Source organism: Gossypium hirsutum, chromosome A08 (assembly GCF_007990345.1).
Source record: "Gossypium hirsutum isolate 1008001.06 chromosome A08, Gossypium_hirsutum_v2.1, whole genome shotgun sequence".
Classification (NCBI taxonomy): Eukaryota; Viridiplantae; Streptophyta; class Magnoliopsida; order Malvales; family Malvaceae; genus Gossypium; species Gossypium hirsutum.
In genome coordinates, this window is record NC_053431.1 from 123246106 (window position 1) to 123269965 (window position 23860).

Below are 23860 nucleotides of genomic sequence, written 5' to 3' on the forward strand. Positions count from 1 at the left end.
AGATGACCTAAGGGGATAGACAGAGCTGAACAAAGAAAAGACTCGAAGAACACCAATATATTCAACTCAGAAGCAAGATCTCCTTCAAAATTGAAGATTTCCATTCAATTTCTCTCGAAGTTTTTGGATTTCTTTATGTTTTCTTGTTTTCCTAATTTTGAGATGTTTTTTTCCAAAAGTATGAACTAAATTTCCTAGGATGAAACCTAAGATAGATCTTATTATTTGATTTTTCTGAATTACATGATAAATATTTGTTCTTGATCTCAATTATGTGTTCTTATTTCATGTTTTAATGTTTTCAGGATATTAATTCATGATTGATGTGCTTATTCAATGGAGCAAAAATTTCTGTTTAAGAGTATCTGGCATAATTGAGTTGAGTTGCATGCAATCCTAGAAATAGGACGACATAAATCTACCGGATTAGAGTCAAATCTAATAGGGGAATCCATAGATCGAGTTAATGCGACAATATGGGTTTTAATTAGAAAGAGGTTTCAATTAATCAACCTAGAGTCAGTTATTGTAATCAACCTAGAGTCAGTTATTTTTACTCTCGAAAGGGATATTAATATAATTTAGGGATTTCTACGTATCAAGGTAAATGAATAAATCGTTTAATTCAGATTTAGAATAATAAGTGAAGTCTAGGTAGATTCTTTCTTGGGTATTGTCTCTCTCCTCGGTTTTCTTCAATATTTTCCTACTTTATTCTCTGTTTAGTTCTTAGTAATTAGTTAGTTAATTTTAGATTAAACAAATCCCTTCAATTTTATAGGCTAGATAATAAAAAGATAGTAATTACTAGTACTTTTAGTCCTCGTGGATACGATATTCCTGACTCACTATAGCTATACTACCATTCAATAGGTGCGCTTGCCTTTGTCGTATTTTAGTTAGTTTATGACATCATCAGTCATCATTTGTACCGAGTCATCATATTCAATTGAAGTTAGTTTCTGATTTTGTTCAAGAGGTGTACTTGTTGGTTTTGCTTCTCCTAACCCCACATCAGCTATCGATTCCAACGCATACTTTCATTGATTCAACACAATTTCTTCACGTGATCGAATCACCTCTATCATAAGAAAATATTTCAATGCACCTAAATCTTTTCATCTTAAAATTTTGGTACAGGACCTTTTTTAACTCATTTATCATACCAATGTCACTCCCTATGATTAATAGATTATCAACACAAACAAGTAAGATGACGATGTTACCCCCTTGTCATTTGGAAAATAAGGAATAATCATATTTACTTTGTATGTAACCTCCTTGCAGCAACGCCTCGATGAGCTTTAAATTCCATTTTCTAGAAGCTTGCTTCATGCCATAAAATGATTTGAGCAGACAACACACCTTGTGCTCCCCCTGTATGCAAAAACCATCCGGAATATCCATATAAAGCTCTTTACACAAATCTCTTTGTAGAAAAGCATTGTAAACGTCCATTTGAAAAAAAGGTCAGTCATGTATGGCAGCTAGACTAATAACAGTCTGAACGATAACATGCTTAACAACAGGGGAGAAGGTCTCTTGAAAATCAATACCAGCCTGCTGATTAGATCTTTTCCTGACCAATCAAGCTTTAAACCGTTCAACAGAGTCATCAGAGTTATACTTGACCTTATATACCCATTTGCATCCAATAGGAACTGCACCAACAGGTAAAGAAACAACCTCCCACATACCATTAGCTTCTAAAGCCTAAATTTCTTGTTGCATAGCATCAACCCACATTGGATCCAAAATGGCCTCAGCATATGTTCGGGGTTCAATTAATGAAGAAATATAGGCTGCAAGTAACTGAGTGTGAATAGGTAAATGTAAGGAAGAATAACCATTAGAAATAGGATATGAACCTGTAACAAGAGAAGTTGAAGATTGGTTGGAACAGATGTAATCTTTCATCCAAGCAGGTGTCTTGACAGACCGTGTGATACAATGTAGAGGGGGAAGAGAAACTGGAACATTAGGTGAGGGTAAATATCAAATAGGGATAGAAGACAAAGGCTCAAGATGAAGAAAATTGGAACTATCATCCATAGGAAAAAACAGAGAATTTTTTGTAGGAAATGCAAAATGAAATACTATCTCATGAAAACTAACATCACGATTAACAAAGAAATTTTTGGTTTCAAGATTGAATAACAAGTAACCTTTCTGAATAGGAGAATAGCCCATAAACACAGATGGAATAGTCTTAAGAGAAAATTTATCATGATAATTAGGTATATAGCATAACAAAGACATCCAAAAACCTTTAAACAGGAAAGATTTGGAGGTTTTCGATATAATATTTCAAAAGGACTCTTCCAACGCAAAATAGGAGTAGGGAGTCGATTTATCAAAAACAAGCAGTTAACACACATTCACCCTAAAATTTACTAGGCGTATGAGACTAAAATCTAAGTGACCTAGCAACATCAAACAAATGTCTATATTTTCGCTCAGCAACTCCATTTTGCTAAAGAGTGTGAACACACGAGCTTTGATGTATGACACCTAACATAGTAAAAAATTCATTGCATTCGGTTTTAAAAAATTCATACCCATTATTGTTGCGAACAATTTTGATACTAGTGGAAAACTGATTTTTAACCAAAGCAAAAAATTGTTTAAGATATACAAAAGCATCACTTTTATATTGTAAAAAATATATCCATGTCATCCTTGAGTAATCATCAACAATAGTTAAAAAATACCTATGGCCACTATGAGTAGAAACTCAATAGGGTTCCCACAAGTCTAAATGAATAAGGGAAAAAATAGAATCGACACGAGACGTTCTTATGGGAAATGAAAGTCTAGTTTGTTTAGCAAGAGGACATATAGGACATTTGTGTATGCTATCACTATTCGAGACTATACATGGAAGGTTAGGCACCTTATTCAATCTTGAAACCGAAGCATTCTAGAGCCTAGTGTGCCAAAGAAACAATGGTTCAACAGCTGTAATAAAAGCAACAAATGGAGTCGGATCCACACTAGTCTGTCGAGACGAACCTAGGATGTAAAGACCACCTCGCTCTTTACCAATCCCCCTTATCTTTCCACTTGAGAGATCATGTATAAAGCAAAATTGAGGATAAAACGAGACAACACAATTAAGATCAATGGTAAGTTTAGAAATAAAGAGAAGGTTATAATGGAAATTTGGAACATATAGGACTTTGGTAAGTTGAAGACCAGGTAAAACAGTACATGTACCAACATGAGAAATTGAAACAGAAGAGCCATTTGGGAGTTGAACACAAGATGAATGCAACGCACATGCAACAGGAGATTCTAAGAATTGAAAATAAAAAAGTATGTGGTCAGTGGCTCTAGTATCTATAATCTAAGTATGACCAATATTAACCATACCTGCTAGACTTGCAGTAGCTTCAACTGTGGGCTCCTTGTTCAGCAAACTCAAGATTTGATGATACCGTGCTTGAGCAAATACATGTGCTTGTGGACAAGAGCTATTACTAGTCAATTCATTGCCATTCACAGAATCAATGACAGAAGCATTATTCACTACAGATCTAGAACCATTGTTTGCCTTTTTCTTAGTAAACTTGAAATCTGCAGGATAGCCATCTAATCTTGCAATGATCACATGTACCAGTAAACCGTTTCTTTTGTACCATGTGTGCTGAGTGAAAAGAGACTAGATCAGACCCAACATCTCCATAGTTATGTTGCCTCTGTGACTCCTCTTGCACAAGCATTGAGTATGTGTGATTAACAGACAGTAACGGGTTTATTAACAAAATTTGGCTTCGCACCGCATTATATGTTTCATTCAAACCCATTAAAAATTGAAATAGACGTTGTTGCAAAAGATGCTCAACATTCAGTCTGGATTGAGCACACCCACATGAAGAAGACGGCAAAAGAGCATCATATTCATCCTAGAGCAATCGCAACTTAGTAAAATATACAGAGATGGAAGTAGTACCTTGAAAATGCGAGATGATTTCACGATGCAAAAAATAAATTCTTGAGCCATCAATTTTGTGGAGCCGTTCACTAAGATCATTCCAGACCACTGCTACACTAGATGCAAAAATAATCCTTGCCGAAAGTTCTTTGCTGACAGTATTCAAAATCCAAGATAGTACAATAACATTACACGGCTCCCACTGATAACCCATTTCATCTGGCAATGAATCTTTAGAATAGGTGCCGTCCACAAATCCCAATTTGTTTTTGGCCAACAACGCAATTTTCATTGTCCGGCTCTAGACTTTGTAATTCTCAACTCCGAGCAACTAGTGAGACACCAACAAGGCACCTTGAGTATCAGATTTGGGCCAGTGAAAACCAACCAAAAAGAGGCCCGTTAATCAATTTGTAGAGCCCAAAACAACAAAAGAAAAAACAACCAGCAGCTATATCTGTCAACATCAGCGATGGGAAGGAAAAAAGGACGACTGGAAGAACGAAAATTATGAATGATCGGAAAAACCCATCATTGACCACCGGAAACATAGCGATCACTGGAGCTCTGAATACCATGTTGAAAACCGATCAAGAATTCATTGATGAAAAAATAACTGTATGTACATCCATGATGAATCAATCCCGCTACTTAATTTGTCAGTATTTATAAACTGTGTGCTAACCAACCTATCTTATACAAACTGATTCTAACTAACCAACTAACTACTTGCTTATTTCACAACAGGCATGGACTTCGATTTGCTGGCACTTTAATCAAAGCTGGCATTGCATTTGCAGCTGCTGCAAGTGATAATCATAACAATTCAAATGGTTTTCAAGATTCATCATTTGCTGCAATATCTGGGTGGATTCCATGTCTGTTTGTGAATCATTTAGACCCCATACGTTCTGGATATATTGGTTACTTCAAGCATAGGAAAAAGATTGAAGACATTGGAGCTGGGGGTCTTGCAAGGCTAACAAGCCAGCATTTACTAGGGAATATGGCAATGAGTGCAGTGGGAATAAAGGGTATTGACACTATGGAACCACTTCATTTGCTTCCTTCGGCAAATCTGACAGTGAATCTCTATCCTTGCCAAGATATGATTTCTGCTCATGAGCTTCATCAATGGTGGAGGCCTGATCTGAACTTGAGTTGCAGTGTTTACTAGTACAAATAGTTTGTCGCGGTCATGGCTGCTGCTTGATCTGCCATCAGTTATTCGGGGAATGTATTAATATTATTACAGGGTTTACAACTATAAGCTTTCAAAAAAAAAAAAAGAAATACTGGCTTGTAGTAAATCCTAAATAAATTTCCTAGAATTTAAGCCTTAGTCTGGCCTGCCTTTGCTTGCTTTGTATTAAGATTGTATAAGTTTAATGGAAATGGTGATAAAAAAGCCTTTTGTAATTTATGTATTTATTTTTTTATAGTGAGGTATTCCGGAAGTAGTTTATAGTTAATTTATTTAGGGGTTTCTTTCCTTTATTTTACTAAAAAAGAAGCAGCCTTTTGTATGTATATTAGCCAAAAGCTAGAGTGTGTAAGAAAGGGAGTTTTCAAAGGATTTTTCGCATTTAAACACATTTAAATTCATGAAATTTAAGTTATTATAATAATAACAGTCTTCAACTCATGCCACCACTGAAGAAATTAATATTTATAAAATACACAAGGCAATGTAGTTAATGGCTTCTGGATGAACTTCATGATTTGTTATCGGTTTCTTTACCTGAGGGAGCAACTGAGATCTCACTAAGGGAATTAAAGCCTCTATGTTTGATGAAGGTAGTGAGAAAAAAGTACGAAGGCTTGATGGCTTCACTTCACATTTCTTTTAATTTGCATGGCATATAGTTGGTAATGATCTCTCTAACGCGGTTAAGTACTTTGTTGAGTGCTTGACGATGCTTCCAGCTTTTAATGCTCCTACTGTTGTCTTAGTCTCTAAAGTGTCTAAATCCTAATCATGTTTAAGGATTTTAGACCAATCTCTTGTTCTTCAGTAGTGTACAAGTGTGTCACTAGATTTCTGGTTAAAAGGATCACTTCTTTTCTCCCTGATTTGATTTCCGCTAATCAGAGCGCTGTCATACAAGAAAGGTGTATGACTGATAATACCTTGTTAGCTTAGGAGATTGTAAGAGGTTATAACAGGAAGAACTTGTCCCACAGGTGGGCAATGAAGGCGGACCTGCAAAAAGCTTTTGACACACTCAATTGGGGGTTTTGTGCTTGATGTTTTGACTGCCATGGGATACCTAGATCTTTTTGTAGGGTGGATAAGAGCATGGCATCACTACTCCAATATTTTCTTTCTAAATGGTGGTCTGGTAGGATTTTCAAAGGCATTAGAGGCATCAGTCAAGAGGCGCACTGTCCTCTTATCTATTTATTATTGCCATGAATGGGTTATTTAAAATGCTGGATGTGGTAGTCAAGGAGACAATCTATTGATATTTTTGAAGGGTACTATGGGCTCAATTGTGGGTATTAAAAGCGTCCTTGACCAATTTTACATTTTGTCTACGCTGCAACTTAATGCGTCAAAAGTGATTGGTATTTCTCAAGAAGAGTCGGATTCAATTCATCATGTCACTGGATTTCAGATAGGGAAGCTACCTATACGGTACTCGAGGGCACCCCTTGTGACCAGAAGGTTGACAATAAGGGTCTGTTCTCCTTTATTGGAGAAGATTTCTGCTCGTATTTCTTCTTGGATGCAGGTAGAGTGTAGCTTGTTCAATCGGTAATCTTTCATGTTCAAAATTTTTGGTATAGGCAATTTATTTTGTCAAAAGTTGTACTCCAACGTATTAATCAGATTTACGCCTGCTATAATTTTGGAAAGGGAAAGATGGGGCGACAAAGGGAGTAAGGGCAAGTTGGGGAGAAATTTGTAAGCCCAAATCCGAAGGGGGACTTGGTTTAAAGAATCTTGAGATATGGATCCGTGCTAATATGATGTTAGCATATCCAAGCTACTTTGGCTAGCGAGGGCTCGCTTTGGATAGCTTGGATGCAAGCTTATATTTTAAAAGATTAATAGTTGTGACAGGTCACGGTGAATGATCTTGGGGTTGCGAAAGGAAGCTAGTTCTTGCTTATACTTGGTAGGTCAATGGTGAATTGCCTGTGAAAAAGAACTGGGTCGAAATTAGAATGGAAGAAGGTAAAATCCCTTGGCATGAAATTCTTCAGCATCCACTACATATATCGAACCATTCTATTGTTGCTTGGATGGCGATCCTGAACAGGTTACCACCCAAAGAGAGACTTCAGTCCACGGGGCTTAATATTAACACTTGCTGCAAATTGTGTAGTGGGCTGAGGAGACAAGGGATCATCCGTTTTTTGATTGTGAGTTCTCAAAGGAAGTTTGGGGAGCAGTTCTTAAGGTTTGCAATATTAATAGAAGGCTTAGTTGTTAGAATCAAGAACTCACGTGGTCTATCACATAAAAAGGGGAAATTGACAATGATTAAAAATATTGTACCCATACCTACTTTCTTTAAATTTAATGATATCAATATGCAAAATATCATATATTAAAGTCTTAAGCATAAAAGAAGGAGGAGCGTTCTAAGTAACACGATGTGCATAGAATAAGGTGTATTAGTAAGATCATGAATTACCTTATTTATATTTTAAAATGTGTTTATTTGAAAATTTTAAAAGTGATCTTTGAAAAAAAAATGAAAATATGTGAAAATTAAAAAATAAAAAAACTGTTTTCATAGTTTTCGCTAAAACTAGAAAAATGATTTTCACCATAAAAAGTAAAATTTTCAAAGAGATTTTATTTTTATTTTTTTAAAAAGAGGTTTTATTTTTATTTTTTTTAACTTTTAAGAATCAAAATTAAATTGATAGAATATGTAAAGTTAAACGCTAAATTTATTGATTGTTTTAGAATTTTGACCAAATTGATAGAATCTGTAAACATTTGGAGGCTAAATTTATTATTATATCATAAGAAAAGGTCACATCAATGTTCTGTTAATGATTTAATGAAATAGTGACCAAAACATCAAATGTCGATAACTAAAATAAAATTTTGTGAACCTAAGTGGCTAAAATAATAACACGTTAATAATTGAGTAACTATTATAAGAATTTTACGAAAAATACAGTAATTTGAGATGAAAATTTATAACAGTCAAAAACCAAATTTAATTAAAAATAATTATATAACCCAATTAAACTAAATTTCATAATTTGTGTGTTAGCCTTATTTTGACACATCGCTTCATGTAGAGATGCATTTTGTATTTGCATAAGAACATTACTTTCCCCCTTTTTTTTTTATTTGATTCTAGTTTCAATTCTTCCTCGTTTATTCTACTATAAAATTGTTTGAAAGGTCTATTTCGAAATTCCGTAGAATAATTTTATTATAGATTCTGATCATATTTGTATCTTTTGACATAATGTTTAGAATTACCTATAATTCTTACTCAACTCATAAATAAGAGGATAATACGATTGAAGTACACTCGAACCAATGTCTTCTTACATTGACAATAATACTCATACAAATCGAACTAAGACTCAATTGACCTTTATTCATAAAATTAAAAAACCAAAAAAAAATGCAAATAAAAGTAACATTACATTAACTTAAAGGAAAAGTATATATGCCAAAGAAGACATAATGCAAGCCTTCCACACGACATTTCTACATCGTCATATGCCCCATGTCATATTATATTCTTTAAATTTTCTCTCTTCATATAAAGTAATTTTGTTCTCACTCATCCAATATTATCGAAGATTAGTAAATGTAAAATTCCAAGTTTAATTCAATTTCTTCATGTAATATATGAAATTAATTTATAAATTTAAATTTAATTTTTAACATTTATAATATATATTTTTTAAAAATTTTCGACATAGACTTGCATATGAAAAATAAATAAATGTATCGATAATTTATAATTAATTATTTTCTCTATTTATTTCTAATATTCTTCGAGGTTGATGTCATGTGCATAATCCTATGGTTCCAAAAAAGGAAAAAAAAGTTTTAGATAAAGAATTGATAACTCAACTATTCTTTATGTATGCTTTTAAAAAAAAATTGTATATATACATTATACTAATTGACACATTAATTAATGTATATATACATGAAACGAGAAAAAGATAGAACCGGAAAAAAAAAGTAATTGTCGACAACAATTTTGCTTATAATATTGCTATTAAAATAATAAAAGAAAATGAGGATCTTTAACCTAAATCTACTAAGGAATGTAAAAATAGAAAAGATTGGCCAAAATAGAAAGATGCAATTCAAGTAGAATTGAGTTCACTTTCTAAATGTGATGTTTTTGGACCAGAAGTCCAAACATCTAAAGGTGTAAAAGCCGGTAGGATATAAATGGGTATTTGTGTGAAAACAAAATGAAATTGATAAAGTCGTAAGATATAAAGCTCGCCTTGTAGCACAAGGATTTTTGCAAAGGCCCAACATTAATTATGAAGAGACATATTCTCCTATGGTGGATGCAATCAAGTTTGGATATCTTATTAGTTTGACAGTACGTGAAAAACTTGTCATGCATCTAATGGATGTTGTTATATCCTATTTATATGGTACATTTGATAGTGAAATTTATATGAAAATCCCTGAAGGATTTAAAATCCCGAAAAGATATAGAGTTTCTTGATAGAATTGCTCGATCAGATTAAAGAAAAGTTTATATGAAATAAAACAATCTAGACGTATGTGGTACAATCTTCTTAAGGAATACTTGTTAAAAGAAGGTTACAAAAACAATCCAATTTGTCCATGTGTCTTTATAAAAAGATTTGGATCAGATTTTGTGATAATTGTTTTTTATGTTGATGGACTAAATATTATTGGAACTCCTGAAGAGCTTCAAAATACAATAAATTGTTTAAAGAAATAATTTGAGATGAAAGATCTTGGAAAAAAAGTTTTATCTTGGATTACAAATCAAGAATTTAAAATATGAAATTCATGTTCATTGATCAACTTATATGGAATATATATTAAAGAAATTTTACATGGATAAAGCATACCCATTAAGTACTCCAATGGTTGTACGATCGTTAGATGTGAATAAAGATCAATTTCGTCTTTACGAGAATGATGAAGAGTTTCTTAGTCTAAAGTGTCATAACTAAGTGCCATAGGGGCATTGATGTGTCTTGCAAAAAATACAACACTTGATATAGCTTTTGTTGTAAACTTGTTAGCAAGATTTAGTTCTTTTCCAACATGTAGACATTGGAATGGAATTAAACATGTATTTAGATATTTCAGAAGGACCATTGATATGGGGTTATTTTATTCAAATGATTCAAAATCCCTATTGGTTGGCTATGTTGATGTTGGATACTTATTAGATCCACATAAAGTTTGATCTCAAACAAGATATTTATTTACATGTGGGGGTTGTAATGGCCTAAATTCAAGGTTATCGAAATAGTAGTTTCGTAACCACAAATCCAATTTAAAGAGATATTTATTTCAATATTTTTACATGAAAATTAATATGATAGGAAAATCGTATGAAAACATGAATAGAAAAATTTTACCGATTTAGGGGTTAGTTAGAAAAAGAAATTATTGAAGAAATTAGGTAAAATAAGGTATCGGGACCTCTATCTCGTAAAACCAAGTTGAAAATAATTTTATAAATATTTATGAAATGTTAGTAATGTGGTATTAAAATTTCGTTAGGAAATTTTAATGTTTGGGTAGTTAATTAAATAAAAAGGACTAAATTGTAAAAGGTGTAAAAATGGATGGGATGATTAAATAGCTTAAGTGTCTAATGAGAGAAGATTTAAAAGGCAATTATACCCAAAATTTATTTGGGCTGGACGGCAAGGGCATGAAATCAGCAGGAAAATTGATGAATTAAGGGCAAAATTGGAATATTGCAAAATTAACTAAATAAAGCTAGGACTAAATAGGAAATATCTAGATTTCTCTTCATTTTTCTTCATTCTTATCAGCCAAAACGCCATAGGAGGGGTTCTCTAAGCTGTTATTTCATAATTTTTGCACCAAGTGAGTTAATCCTTGCCTTTTTCTTGTAATTTTGGTGTTTCTAAAACTTTTACAACTAGGTCCTACTATTAAATTCATTAGTTTTTTATTTCATGGATGAAATTTAAAGTCACCATGGTTGATTACTGTAATTTTATGATGAAATAGCATGAAATTTAAGCTTTAATTTGTTTATAAAATGATTTTATTAGGTAATTTCAATAGAAATTGATTTCTAGGACCTAATTGTGAAAATGTTTGGAATTAAAGTCTATTGCTGAAATTCTGATTGCTAAAGGCTGTAAACTAGTTTAAGGTGATAGAATACAATGTTAATTGAGAAAAATCAGCTCAATTGAGAGGCTAATTGAGTAGGGACTAAATTATCATTTATTAAAAGCCTAGCGGAAAAATGGTAATAAACAGCTTGCACTAAAACAATTTTGGACAGCAGCAGTAGATTAACTTTGAAAAATCAACATAAATTTTATAAATTTAATTAGAAGATGAAAAAAATATGAAATTAAATCTTATTGAGTGTAGTTTCTCATAGAAGAAATGGTGTAAGCAATGGATCTGTAAATCATGAGATATAATGAATTCTGTGAGACAATGTCAGAATGAATTCGGATTTCCCTGTTTTGACTTTGAAAAATCATTAAAAAATTTAATAAAAATAATTAGGGACTTAAATTTATATGTTTAGAATCCTGAATGAGTCTAATTTCAAGAAAAATAAACGAGAACATCATCTGAATCTTGTATGAAGAGATAATTAATTTTTAGTGAAGAAGGGTCAGAACTGTCAGACAACAGAACAGTGGTGAATTTAAAGAATAAATTGTACTTATTGGCTAAACCAAGAATTCTGAAAATTTTCTGGTAAGAAAATATGTGAGTCTAGTTTCAGGGAAAATTATCGGATCCTAATTTGGATTTCTGTAGCTTAAGATAAAAATAATTTAGTGACTATGACTTAAGTAGATAGCTTTGAATAAACTATAAATAATAATAATGAAATTATAGAAAATGTTGCATATGAACATGAAATGTATTAAATTGATAATTAAATTTATTTATTTAGATCCAGAAGATTCAAATATGAAGCTAGACCGAGGAAAGGAAAAAGTTCAGGATTAGTAGATTTTTATACACAAACAAGTATCAAGGTAAGTTCATGTAACTTGAATTATATTCTTAAATGCTTGAAATGTATGTTATTGATGTGAATATGATTTGAATGTTCATCGTATGAAAATTGATAAAACATTGATATATTTGATAAAAATGGGAAGAAATCCCGGTTGAATGGAAGGAAAATTTGATGGATCTCTGAGAAGGAATTGACGGTAAAAAGAATCTAGCCTGGACGGGTAATCCTATCCTGATATAGCCCTCCCGAAGAATATGTGTAAAATGGTTCTGGCCCGGACGGGTAATCCGAATTAGGGTTTGAATTTAGCCTGGACTGGTAATTCAGATCCAAGCTCTTTAGAGTAATTGTCATTGCAGGAGATTTAGCCTGAACTGGTAATCCCGACAATACTCTATGAGTTTATATTGCAAGGGATTTAGCTTAGACTGGTAATCCCGCTGCAAGGTTAAGGTTCGAGGGAGTATGCTCTCTAAAATGGAAATGTGCGCACATATATACGAATTGATGGTCTCGAAAATTGTACGGTAAAAGTGTACCTCTGAAAAAATCCATCGAAATTTCGAGAAATTCAATGGGATAAATATGAAAAAATAACAAGGGAATGGAAATCATGGTATTAATGAGCTCATCAATCATGATATATGTAGAAGCCCAAATTTCCCGGGCCCTTAAACAACCCATCAGCCAACCCTTACCCAAACCCCAATTACATCAAAACCCAACTAAACCTACCCAACAACCCACTAACCCAAAACTAACCTTAGCCCAATACCAAACCCAAAACAAATAACAAAAAAAAACCCTAAATCAGCTACTGCCCCCTTTGCCACCGCCGCTTCTGTCCCATCACCTCTGTCAGCCCCATTCCACCTTTCAACCATCACCTGCAAGACAAAGAGAACACGCAAGCAGTAAAAACAGATTAGAGAAGCAATGTAGACGGCTATATAAGCCGAACAAAGTAATGTAAAAGGGGATTTTTTTTCAGTCATTTTCGATCAATACAAAATGATTTAAACACAAACACAAACAGTAATCCGAGGGAAATCAAAAGAATACAAGGATAACACCAAATTAGGCGACCAAAATACCAAAACCACAACCGAGAACATAAAGTGATTTTAAATTTATTATTGTTTTGTTTCGGGTCCATTTTCTCACATATATATACATATAAAAAAACATAAAAAAATAATACAAAAAGGTACCTTTTCGATTTTTCGGCCACCACCAGCGGTGACCGACGACGGCGTCCGACGCGACGGCGACCGGCCAGTTCTTCACCGGATTTCTGAATGGCAGAGAGAAAAGGGGGGAAAGAATTCATTTTTTTTAGTGAAGAGGGGAAAATGAGAATTTTTGCCAAAATTTTGACTTATATAATGGCCCCATACGACGCCGTTTTGAGGATGGGTTTCAGAGGCCAAAACGACGTCGTTTTAGCCTCTGACCCGAAACCCGACCCAAGGAAGTCCAGGATTCGCGTGTTTTTGGACCAAGGGTCTATTTGCACCCTTGGTCCTTCCGCTTTTGAGGCCGTCTTAATGTGGTCCCATTATGTTTTTTTTCCTTTTTTCGATTTTTCCCCAGAATTTAATTTATGTTTCATTTTAATCCCCATGTGAACTGCATCATTTCGGAAATGGGAATATTTTTCCTATTGATTCCTACCCTCTCCTGCGTGTTCGTATTTGGTCCTTTATTATTTTTCAAATTGGGCCTGAACTTTTATTTTAGGTTCGTTCCAGTCCTGTTTATTATACTCAATATTGTAATTGAATTAATTGGTTTAGTGTTATTATATTATTCCACTATTATTACCTAATATGTATCATCATCATTATTCTACTCTATTATTGTAAAACGTATTGTTATTATTATTATATACGTACATGTTTATATATTTTTATAGCATTATTTTAATTACTTCATTTTAATATTATTATATTATATTTACTTTTTATATTTCTATATTATTATTATTATTATTATTATTATTATTATTATTATTATATAGTAGTGTATATTTTTTATTATCTATGTATATGCATATGCATTCATATATTAACGGCTTTGGGTTCCAACACTTCCAGTCATGGCTTTGGGTTCTTCATCTTCAGGTGTAACGATATTGACGTCGTATTTCCATGGTACTGTTTTATTGTCCTTGTAGGGGAAAGGAGATGGCACCTCGATTACCAATTTTGGTTTCACCTGCTCTTTCTTCTCGTCGTAATAAATTATTAACGGTCGGTTAGCGCTATACGGGAAACCTGACGATTGATCGTCAGAGGCGCATATTTCTTCTCCATCAGCCTCTTCGCCTTTATAAAAGATCCCAATCTCCTTATTATCCATCATATTTTACAGTAATCTCCTGAACTCCTCGCAAGATTGAATGTCGTGCCCCTCAATTCTATGGAATTCACAAAAACTTTGACCTTTTGCATTTCTTCCTTCGAATACTCTGTTAAGATGACAGAGCAACCCTTTTCCAACTAGCACCTCCCAGATTTTTTGCAGAGGTGTTCTTATTTCAGAAACCCATCTTCTACTTTGTCGTTTGTCTTCTTCTCCCACTGCGCTCACATTCCCTTCGGTGTGGTTTGGGAATGGGTTCTCGGTCGTACCGCCAGTGCCATCAAATCGCAGAATGCCCGCATCGATGAGTCATTGAACTCTCCTTTTGAAGGCAATGCAATTCTCCGTAGAATGCCCCTAGTTCCTGGCATGGTATGCACAACTAGCATTTGGATCGTACCATTTCGGGTATGGAGGCTTGAGGGGTGCCATGTAATGGGGAGATATTAATTGCTTCTCTAAGAGTTTTGGGTACAGTTCCCCATACGACACAGGGATAGGGGTAAATTGCGGTCTCTTAGGATTGGACCTTGCTGGTCTTGGTGCATTTCTTGGTTGGCTTTGAGCGGGTAGAATGTTTTATAGGAATGTGGTGACGGGCCTTTGGTTGTTCGTGGCGTATAAGGGGTAGGAAGGAGGTGGTGCTTAGTAGTAAGGGTCTGAGGAGGATAATAGAGATTCGGAGGTGGATAATTTCGAGGTAGGGGCTAGTTTGGATATGGATTAAGGGTATAACGGCTTCCCATTCCCACTATATGGGCTTCTGGTTCTTTCTTCTTCATGGGCGCTGCCCTTTTTGAACTTTCTGAACCTTCCATCCTCCCACTTTTGATGGCATTCTCTATAAGTTCTCCGGATATTACGATATCCGAAAAATCCTTCGTAGCACTTCCCACCAGCTTGTCATAGAATGGTGCTCTTAGAGTATTGATAAAAAGGACTGTTATCTCAGTCTTAGTCAGTGGAGGCTCCACTTGGGCCGAGGTATCTCTCCACTTTTGCGCATACTGTCTAAAGGTTTCTGCTGGTTTCTTTTCCATCATTTGTAGGGTCATTTGATCAGGCACCATATCCGATACATGCTTGTACTGCTCACAGAAGGCTGACGCCAAGTCTTTCCAAGATCAGATCTTTTCCCTACAAAGCTGGTTGTACCACCGAAGAGCCGATCCTACTAGACTATCCTGAAAACAATGTATGAGTAGATTATCTTCGTTCACATAACCGGTCATTTTTTGGCAAAACATGACAAGATGTGCTTTTGGACACCTTGTCCCATGGTACTTTTCAAAATCTGGTACTTTAAATTTCAGAGGTAGAACCAGATCAGGCACCAAACTGAGCTCTTTGGCACTCAGTGCAGAGAAGGCTTCAGTACCCTCTATTGCTTTGAGTCTTTCCTCTAAGCTCCTATACTTCTCTTGAGCCTCGTGATCACTGGTTTTCAACTTGGCTATTTCTGCTGGATCGTCCAAATCAGGAACGGGTGGATCAGCAGGACTAGCCCCCGGGTTTGATACGAACACTCCCTGCCCCAGATTAATAGGTGGTACAGGTCGCTGCTCCAAGCCTGTAGGTTCTCCTTGAGGGCGTTCTCTTTGCATTACATGTGCGTAAGGTGGAGTGAATCCTGGGGGATAGAGCGGATCTTGATCGAGGTTAACCCTTGACTGCGGTTCTACAATGTCAAGGTTCGTAGGTCCCTTTCCTTTTACTAGAGCTGACATCATTTCCATCATCTTGGCCATTTGGTCCCTTTGTTTGAGCGATTCTTCTCGAGATCTCACCATTAAGTCTCTTGTTTCTTGTTGCAATTTGGCCAACTGCTCTTGTAATTATCTTTGGATTCTTTCCATCCTTTCAATTCTTTCATTGAATTCAGCCTCCATTACCCTAGCTTGTCAACGCATTCTATACGAAAGACGTGATTCCAGTCTTGAAGTGTCGCAACTGTGGATTATACGGTTTTAGCCTTAGTGGATGATTATGGTGACATGTATGCAATGAATGAATGAATGAATGAATGACAAATGAATGTTGAATAAATGGTAAATGAATGTTAATCGTGAATAAATATGCAAGAATTTTGGTGTTGATTTTAAGATAGCCTAATACTTAGGTATTTCATTTATCAAAAGAGTCCATTACAAAAAGTTTCGCCACTTTTCTTGATTCAACAGTTACACAAATTTCCTAGCCATATTGCTTTGTTTCTTCACTCGCTCTAAGAACTCTGACATGTTTGATCATTGGCTCGGAGGGAATTGACAACTGAGAGCTTTGGCCTCATCGAATAACTGCACAACTTGCATAGCCGCCTTGCAAATTTCATTGATCAAGAAGTCGAGTTGCATTTCTTTCCCTTAGAGAGTTCTCTCATAAGTGCAAGTGTCTCTGTCGTATTGAATATTCTTTTCTTCCAGAGCTTCCAAGAGAGTATCTAGCTGTTGTTGACGATCTTGCAGTATGTCTTCTAAATCTCGTATCCTCTCTTTTAGTTCTTGACGTTTAGCTCGACTAGTCATTACCTCGGCAGACACAACTTCATATTCGACATTCTTTTTTCTTAGTTCCATCATAGCCCGCGCAGCCTTTTCTTCTTCTTTCTTTGCCTTCCCCTTCCAGAATTCCATCCCACCTTTGATGTTGCTAATTTCTTCCTTCCATTCTGCTGATGATTTGCCCAGCCCACTATTCTTTATTGGGCCTCTTAACTTCTTATTTTCCAGATGAAGATCTCTCAAGTTATTTCTTACAACTTCAGCCTCTTTTTGCACTTTCTCGGTTCTGGATCTTTCAATCTGAACGTCGATCTTCAATTGGTAGTTTTCCTTTTGAAGAGCACTAAGGTCCCAAGATATCTTCGCCTTTTCTCGTTCAAATTCTTGTCTTGCCATTTCTAGCTCAGACGACATTTCCTCCGAGAAAGGATTCTGAACGGTGTAGTTCGTTGACGAGATTTGCTGACTATTCACCCGTTGCTTCCTCCTGATGTCATAATCTTAGGTGAGGGTATCAGCATATAGAGCCAATTCCATCAGATAAAATTTCTTCCAAGACTTTGCAATGTCTCGGACCCTCTTCATATACCCTACACCTGCAAAAGCGAACTCGGACTGTGCTAATCCTCCAGTGGCAGGTATGAATTGTCCCGAAGAAAACTACCTTTAGACTAATAGCGGGACGTATCCAACTCCTCCCCATAACCTGAGTAGTGGTACCTAATCTTGATTTCCAACCTTGTATAACAGAACCGAAAGGCGGATCCACGGTGCTCTCCAGGTTACATCTTCAGCTCGAAGGTTCTGAAAAACTGAAACCCAATGTTCTTCAGTGACATCCTTTGGCCATTCCCTCTCAAGATAGGCTTCCAATGGGCAAAAGTTTTTGAAAACATGTAGTACGGTGTGCGCTCTACTTTCCAGAAATGGCTCAAAATCCAGACATTTAGTAACTGCGCGCATCTGATAAAGTGTCATTTCCCCGTTTTCCTACAACTGTTTAAGGATCTAAAGGTCTCGGCCAAGATAGTCGGGACAGGGTTGACTCCTTGTTTTAATTTTTCAAAGAAGTCCACCACTGCAACTTCTATGTGTCCAAGGACTTTCGGGAAGATGATCAAACCGTAAATGGCCAAAGCGAATAGATTTACCCCTTTCAACATGTCAGGATGGTTCAGAACCAATTCTCGTAGGGAAGACCATGGAATACAAATGGTTTCATTCTTCTTCTTTATCTATTTTTCGGCCTATGCGTCAGTCATGTCTGTCAATCTCACTAACTTTTTCTTGAAGGTCATCGGCTTAGGCTTCTTCACATATACTTTATAGAATTGCGCATTTTCAACACGAAGTAAAGCAACGTACTCCTCTATAGTCAGAGTCATATCCTCTCGATTGAAGGTAAAACATTGGTAAGCCGGGTCCCAAAATCTGACCATGGCTTGGATCAATCGTTCGTCTACGTTGACAGCGATCAAGTTGGCTATGTCTCCATATCTCTCGGTGAAGATATCCCTAGTGTCTGAGTCCCACTGATTCCAAACCCGAACCAAATCTTCAAGGTTATTCTGGTGAACATTCACAATTACGTGCTCGAGCAGATTGGCAATACATCCCTCCACTAGACTATCCCCTTTTTCTTTCTGAGTTTTTAGAAACCAATCTCGAACCACGGCATTCTTCTCAGTTGTTTGTATAATTAACTCTTCTATTAGAAACCCGTTTTTTGGCAACCAAATCTCTAGTCAACACTTTCCTAATATGATGCCTATAATGCATGATGTAAAATAAGAATAAAAACAATCAAACTTGGTTAGTAACCACAACAATTATAAATTGAGAAACAAAGTAAGCTACCCGATTCCGTTCCTTTGCATAAACAGTATAAATGTAAAGAAAATGAAAGACAAGAGGTGTTTCTCCCGTGTACTTATTTTGGTAACTATTAACGGACGGAGGTTCGGCATGGCTCTAGTTAGGTGGCTCGTACGGTTAACTATATGTGGTTTCAGTTCTAGATAGGTACTCGAATTGTCCGTACTGTCATCTACTAAGATTAGTACAAAGCCTCGGTCGTAGCCCATCACAGGCCCACGAGTTCAATTAGAGGGATTACATTTACTTATGCCTTTGCGGAGGGACAAGTTAACTCACGAAAGCATAAGTCATATGTAACCTGAAAGTATTCACTAGCCTGTGCGGAGGGACGAGTTAACTCACAAAGGCATAGCGTTTACTTTTACTTAAACAGACGGAGCTCGAGTATAAAGCTCATATTATGTAAAAATGCACATGCACGGTGTGTGGGGAAAAACTCACAAACCTTTCGTTTTATTTAAAACTACAAAACTAAAACCATAAAACTTAAAGCTGAAAAACAAAAGATAAAACAAATTAGGAGATATTTACAACATAATGCGAATGTATGATTTTTCAAAAACACAATTTTAGGATCACGACTAAATATTAATTTGAACAAGAAACTTTGAAAATTTCGACAACGCGAGTTTAATTCCAGACACGACTCTCAAAAAGGGGTCCCCAGTAGAGTCGCCAGCTGTAGCGACATGAAATTTTTTTAGCTTGGTCGCTAATTGTGACGATTTATGGAAAACTTGAAACCAGAATCTCAGTTTTATAAAAGGGGGAGTTGCCACCGATCCTTTTTCCTAGGTATGATCGGACACCTAATAAATTTATTTTTAAAACAAAAGAAGGCTGAGTTTGGGTCTACGTTAAAATCCAGAGAAAAAGTAGGGTTCGGGAGTTGGTTACGCGCGAGGAAGGTATTAGCACCCTCGCGACGCCCAAAATTAGTATCTCATAAACATGTGTTGTCTTGATTTTCAAAAATGCGAGTTCAATGTAACATTCAGTCGTAATTCAATTGAAAAGACGAGAAATTTTAGTCTTTTCGGTTTTTTTGATAAGGGTATATCGTTTAACACGAGCCGTCAAATTCCATCAAACATAGCGATGAGATTCGATGGCTTAATGTTGAATCGGTATATTGCCTTGATTATTAATTAAAACATGAAAAAGAAAAAAAATATTTATAAAGTAAGAATTTAAAATAAATCGAAGATGCGAACAATGACATTATTAATGGAAAATGTTAACATGGAATACTAGAGCATTAGAAAAACAATAATAATGATATTTACAAAAGAAATAAAGATAAAGACAAATCATGAACAAATACAAAATACACTTAGTAATAATAATATAAGATAATATGTATATAAGGTAACATAAAAAAAATATACAACTAATGATATGAGAGATACATACATAATGTAAAGTTAAAAATAATGTGCATAAGATAGTTAAAAATAATATATATACATGTATTTATAAGATAAAATGTAAAATGTAATATAGCATGAGAAATATATATGACGTATATGAAGATATAATATTAAAAAGATACGTATACGTAATGTATATATACAATAAAAACATATATATATTATAGTACTAAAATATTTACATAGTATATACACATTGGGAATAATAATAAAAAACCTATTACGATACTACATAGATATATACCTATATATATATACTAGAAATATATACATACATACAGAAAACATATACTAAGATTAACAACAATAGTAATAAAGATAAAAATATATACATAAAATAGTAATAATATATATAACTAATAAAAATAAAAATAAGGAAACATGTATGATATGTATATAAACTTATATGATGTATATATATATTTATACTAGAAATGATAATAAAAAAAACTATTCGTACACTATATAGATACGTACATATATAATGGTGTTATAATAGATAATGGTATTAGAAATATGCATACAATATTACAAAATATATATCTAACAATATTAAAATATATACATAACAACAAAAGTATGATATTAATAACATATATATATAGAATAATATAAAAGGGTATGTATATGATGTAGTATTAAAATAAATACATAATGTATACCTAATATAAAAAAATATAAAAATTTACTAACAATATTGCACAAATATATTATAATATTTAAAAAAATGTACGTCATACATATATATATATATTAGAAATAATAACATTAGCTATAATAATACATTGATGATAAATAATAATAGGAATAATAAACAATAATAATATAAAAATAACAAAAATGCTATGAAAATGAATTTAAATATAAAAAGGACTAAATTTTAAACAAAAACGAAGTCTTGGGCGAATTTGAAAATAAAAGGAAAGGAGAGGGCTTATTTGAACACGCTAGAGACGTGAAGGGACCAAAACAGCAATATTACCCTCGGTCAAAACGTTGCGCGTTAACAGGGGTTAGATTGTAAAGCGTAAAAACCTTCAGGGCCAAATTAAAAAAAATATGAAAGATTTAATTGCAAATTATAACAAAAGCGGAGGGGTTAAACGCGCAAATAACCCCTCCCTTAAAAACACGCGGATCCTAGCGGGTCAAGTCGGGTCGGGTCTGTCTGACCTAGGGCAAAACGACGTCTTTTTATGCCCTGAGTTTTAAACCCCAAAACGGTGACGTTTTCAACCTGTATAAATACCCCTAAAATCTGGAAAAAAAATTCATTTGAAGCCCAAATCAGAAAAAAAAAAAGAAAAGAAAAGAAAAGAAAAGAAAAGAAAAGGGAGAGAGGGGAGTCGAGTGATTTTCGGCCAGGGGGAGAGGGACCGGTCCGATCGCTAGACCGTCGCCGGCGCTGGCGCCGGCCACTGTGCACAGTGGCCGGAGAGGTAATTTTGTTCCTTTTTTATTTTATTTAATATATATATGTGACTTATGTATGAAATATTGATTATATCTGCACACAGATTCGAAAAAAATGAAAAGAAAAAATAAATAGACATTGATTCCCTTTTTGATATATTTTGCTGTGACTTTGGTATGTATGGAAGCCTGTTTGGTGTTATTTGCTTTTGTAAACTGATTGTTGAGGTCTGATTAAGATTGCTGAATACTTTTGTTTGTTTTCTGATTTTGAACTGCCGAAAAAGAAAGAAAAGAAAAGGGAACCCCTTTTCATTTGATTTCATGGCTTTTATAGCCTTTACAATTTTATTTCCTATTATTTCTGTCCTTTCTCTCTACTGTGTGCAGGAAATGGCCGATGGAGCAGGTGGCCAGCAGTCAGGGGCATGGGGGCGCAGAGGGTAGGTGGCGCAAGTGGGAATAGGGGTTAGGGTTGGTTGATTAAGGTTTCTGTTTGGGTTTGGGGTTTTGGGCTTCTGAGTTTTGGGTTAGCTTAGGTATTGGGTTGGGTAAGGATTGGCTAATGTGTAGTGTAATGGGTCTGGTGGTTTAATGTAATGGGTAGGTTTAATGTAAATGAGTTTGTTGTATCTGGGCCAAAATTGGCCCGTAACAATCCCAAAGAAATTAAGAATATCCTATAAGAGTAACACATCGATGAAAATGTCATTGGATAAGCATTGATTAAGTAACTTTCGTAGTAGTATGTAACTGGGGAAAGCTCAGTCACAATAATATAGTAGAATGATTTTGTAACACCCCTCGCCTATATTCGACGTCAGAATAGGGTTCAAGGCGCTACCTGAATTAAACAATAATAAACGCATAAAATCGAGTCATAAATCTGTAATTCAATTTAAAAATTGATCAAATTTCATCTTTAAGTCCTTAATATGGACCTACGAGGCCCCAAAATATGCTTAGGAAGTGATTTGAGACTAAACCGGGAACTTTGGAAAATTTTCCTTGAAAATAGTGACACACGCCCCTGTGGCCTGGGACATGCCTGTGTGGCCTGGGACATGCCCGTGTGGCCTGGAACATGCCCGTGTGGCCTGCCCATGGGCAGATTCTGACTTGTCCACACGGCCTGGGCACATGCCCATGTGACTTGGCCATGTGAAAACCTCATTTTTCACTATATTTAAGCTGTTTTCACATATCAAACACACCTAGATCATGCCCAAAATATTGACTTATAAAATGTTGATCAAATAACATTCATTTATCCATTTCCTGTACTTAAACACAACTATACACTAATAGAATCCATCCAATCATTTATTTCAAACCAAAACATGTATATTTCATTTTCAAACATAAAACATCACATTCAACATGCTTTGCATACTTAATCATTCACACAATTACATTATCAAATCAACTCCTATACATGCCAAATAAACCAAAAGTTGTTTAACAAAATCTACCGGAGTAAATCTAGATAGTGTGACCCTTGATATAGATTCGATCCTCCGTATGTATTTAAGTCAATCTACAAAACAAATCACATACACAAGTAAGCTTATAGAAGCTTAGTAAGCTCATAAACATAAAAACACAAATCTTACCGAACACTGTACACAATTACATATGTATTAGTTAAACTATTTCATCCTGCAAATCACAACTTCATTAATATACTTATTTGAATAATTTTCATGATGCAATTCACGAACTTAATTCTTTTGGGCCCATTTCTTATTTATTTCTATTGTCAAATTAGGGAACAATAGTGGAATTGAGTGCTTTATTATCACATTGCCATAGTAAACTATGGACTTTCTCATTGTCACACATCACACACCGAAACCATAGCCCTGCCATGGTCTTATACGGATCACATATCATACCGGTGTTATATCTCAGATATGGTCTTATACGGAATCACATTATCACATTGTACCGATGCCATAGCCCAGCTATGGTCTTATACGGGATCACATTATCACATTGTACCGATGCCATAGCCCAGCTATGGTCTTATACAGAAGTACATATCACATCTTTTCCGTCAATTCATTATGGTTATAAAATGAAAGCACTCAAAACCATTGTTCCAATTAATTTGTTCTTTTAGTCACACATGATTTATTAGTTAATACAATTTGATAG

General features: G+C 34.8%; 2 protein-coding genes across 9 annotated transcripts; one reads left to right on the forward strand and one right to left on the reverse strand.

The window, feature by feature from the left end:
* Positions 1–1019: 1019 nt before the first annotated feature.
* LOC107895035 (uncharacterized) lies at positions 1020–4542 on the reverse strand. 8 transcript variants are annotated; one of them, XR_001683361.2, is made up of 4 exons: positions 3953–4542; positions 3373–3459; positions 1557–1970; positions 1020–1377 (listed from the first exon to the last, which is right to left on the reverse strand). XR_001683361.2 is itself a non-coding variant. In XM_016820254.2 (4 exons), exons 1-4 carry the CDS (start codon positions 4224–4226, stop codon positions 1319–1321), a joined length of 522 nt encoding a protein of 173 aa, XP_016675743.1. In that variant the 5' UTR covers positions 4227–4542; the 3' UTR covers positions 1020–1318. The 8 variants fall into 8 exon arrangements, 6 of the variants coding, with proteins under 6 accessions (XP_016675743.1, XP_016675736.1, XP_016675750.1 ...); XM_016820254.2 differs by having other exon boundaries at positions 1869–1970; XM_016820247.2 differs by having other exon boundaries at positions 1020–1802; positions 1869–1970.
* A 12-nt stretch (positions 4543–4554) lies between these two features.
* On the forward strand, positions 4555–5111 carry LOC121205099 (GDSL esterase/lipase At4g10955-like). Its single transcript, XM_041076026.1, has 2 exons — positions 4555–4592; positions 4682–5111. Exons 1-2 carry the CDS (start codon positions 4555–4557, stop codon positions 5109–5111), a joined length of 468 nt encoding a protein of 155 aa, XP_040931960.1.
* Positions 5112–23860: the final 18749 nt, after the last annotated feature.

Excerpts from the sequence above, each read along its gene's own strand:
- LOC121205099 (XM_041076026.1), top strand. The coding sequence starts at position 4,555 with ATGTACATCCATGATGAATCAATCCCGCTACTTAATTT. Across the intron at positions 4,593-4,681 it reads TCAATCCCGCTACTTAATTT|GCATGGACTTCGATTTGCTG; the intron begins GTCAGTATTTAT and ends ATTTCACAACAG.
- LOC107895035 (XM_016820230.2), bottom strand. The coding sequence starts at position 4,226 with ATGAAAATTGCGTTGTTGGCCAAAAACAAATTGGGATTTGTGGACGGC. Across the intron at positions 3,460-3,952 it reads AATCATCTCGCATTTTCAAG|CACATGTATTTGCTCAAGCA; the intron begins GTACTACTTCCA and ends CTTGTCCACAAG. Across the intron at positions 1,971-3,372 it reads AGCTACTGCAAGTCTAGCAG|TTTCTCTTCCCCCTCTACAT; the intron begins GTATGGTTAATA and ends CTAATGTTCCAG.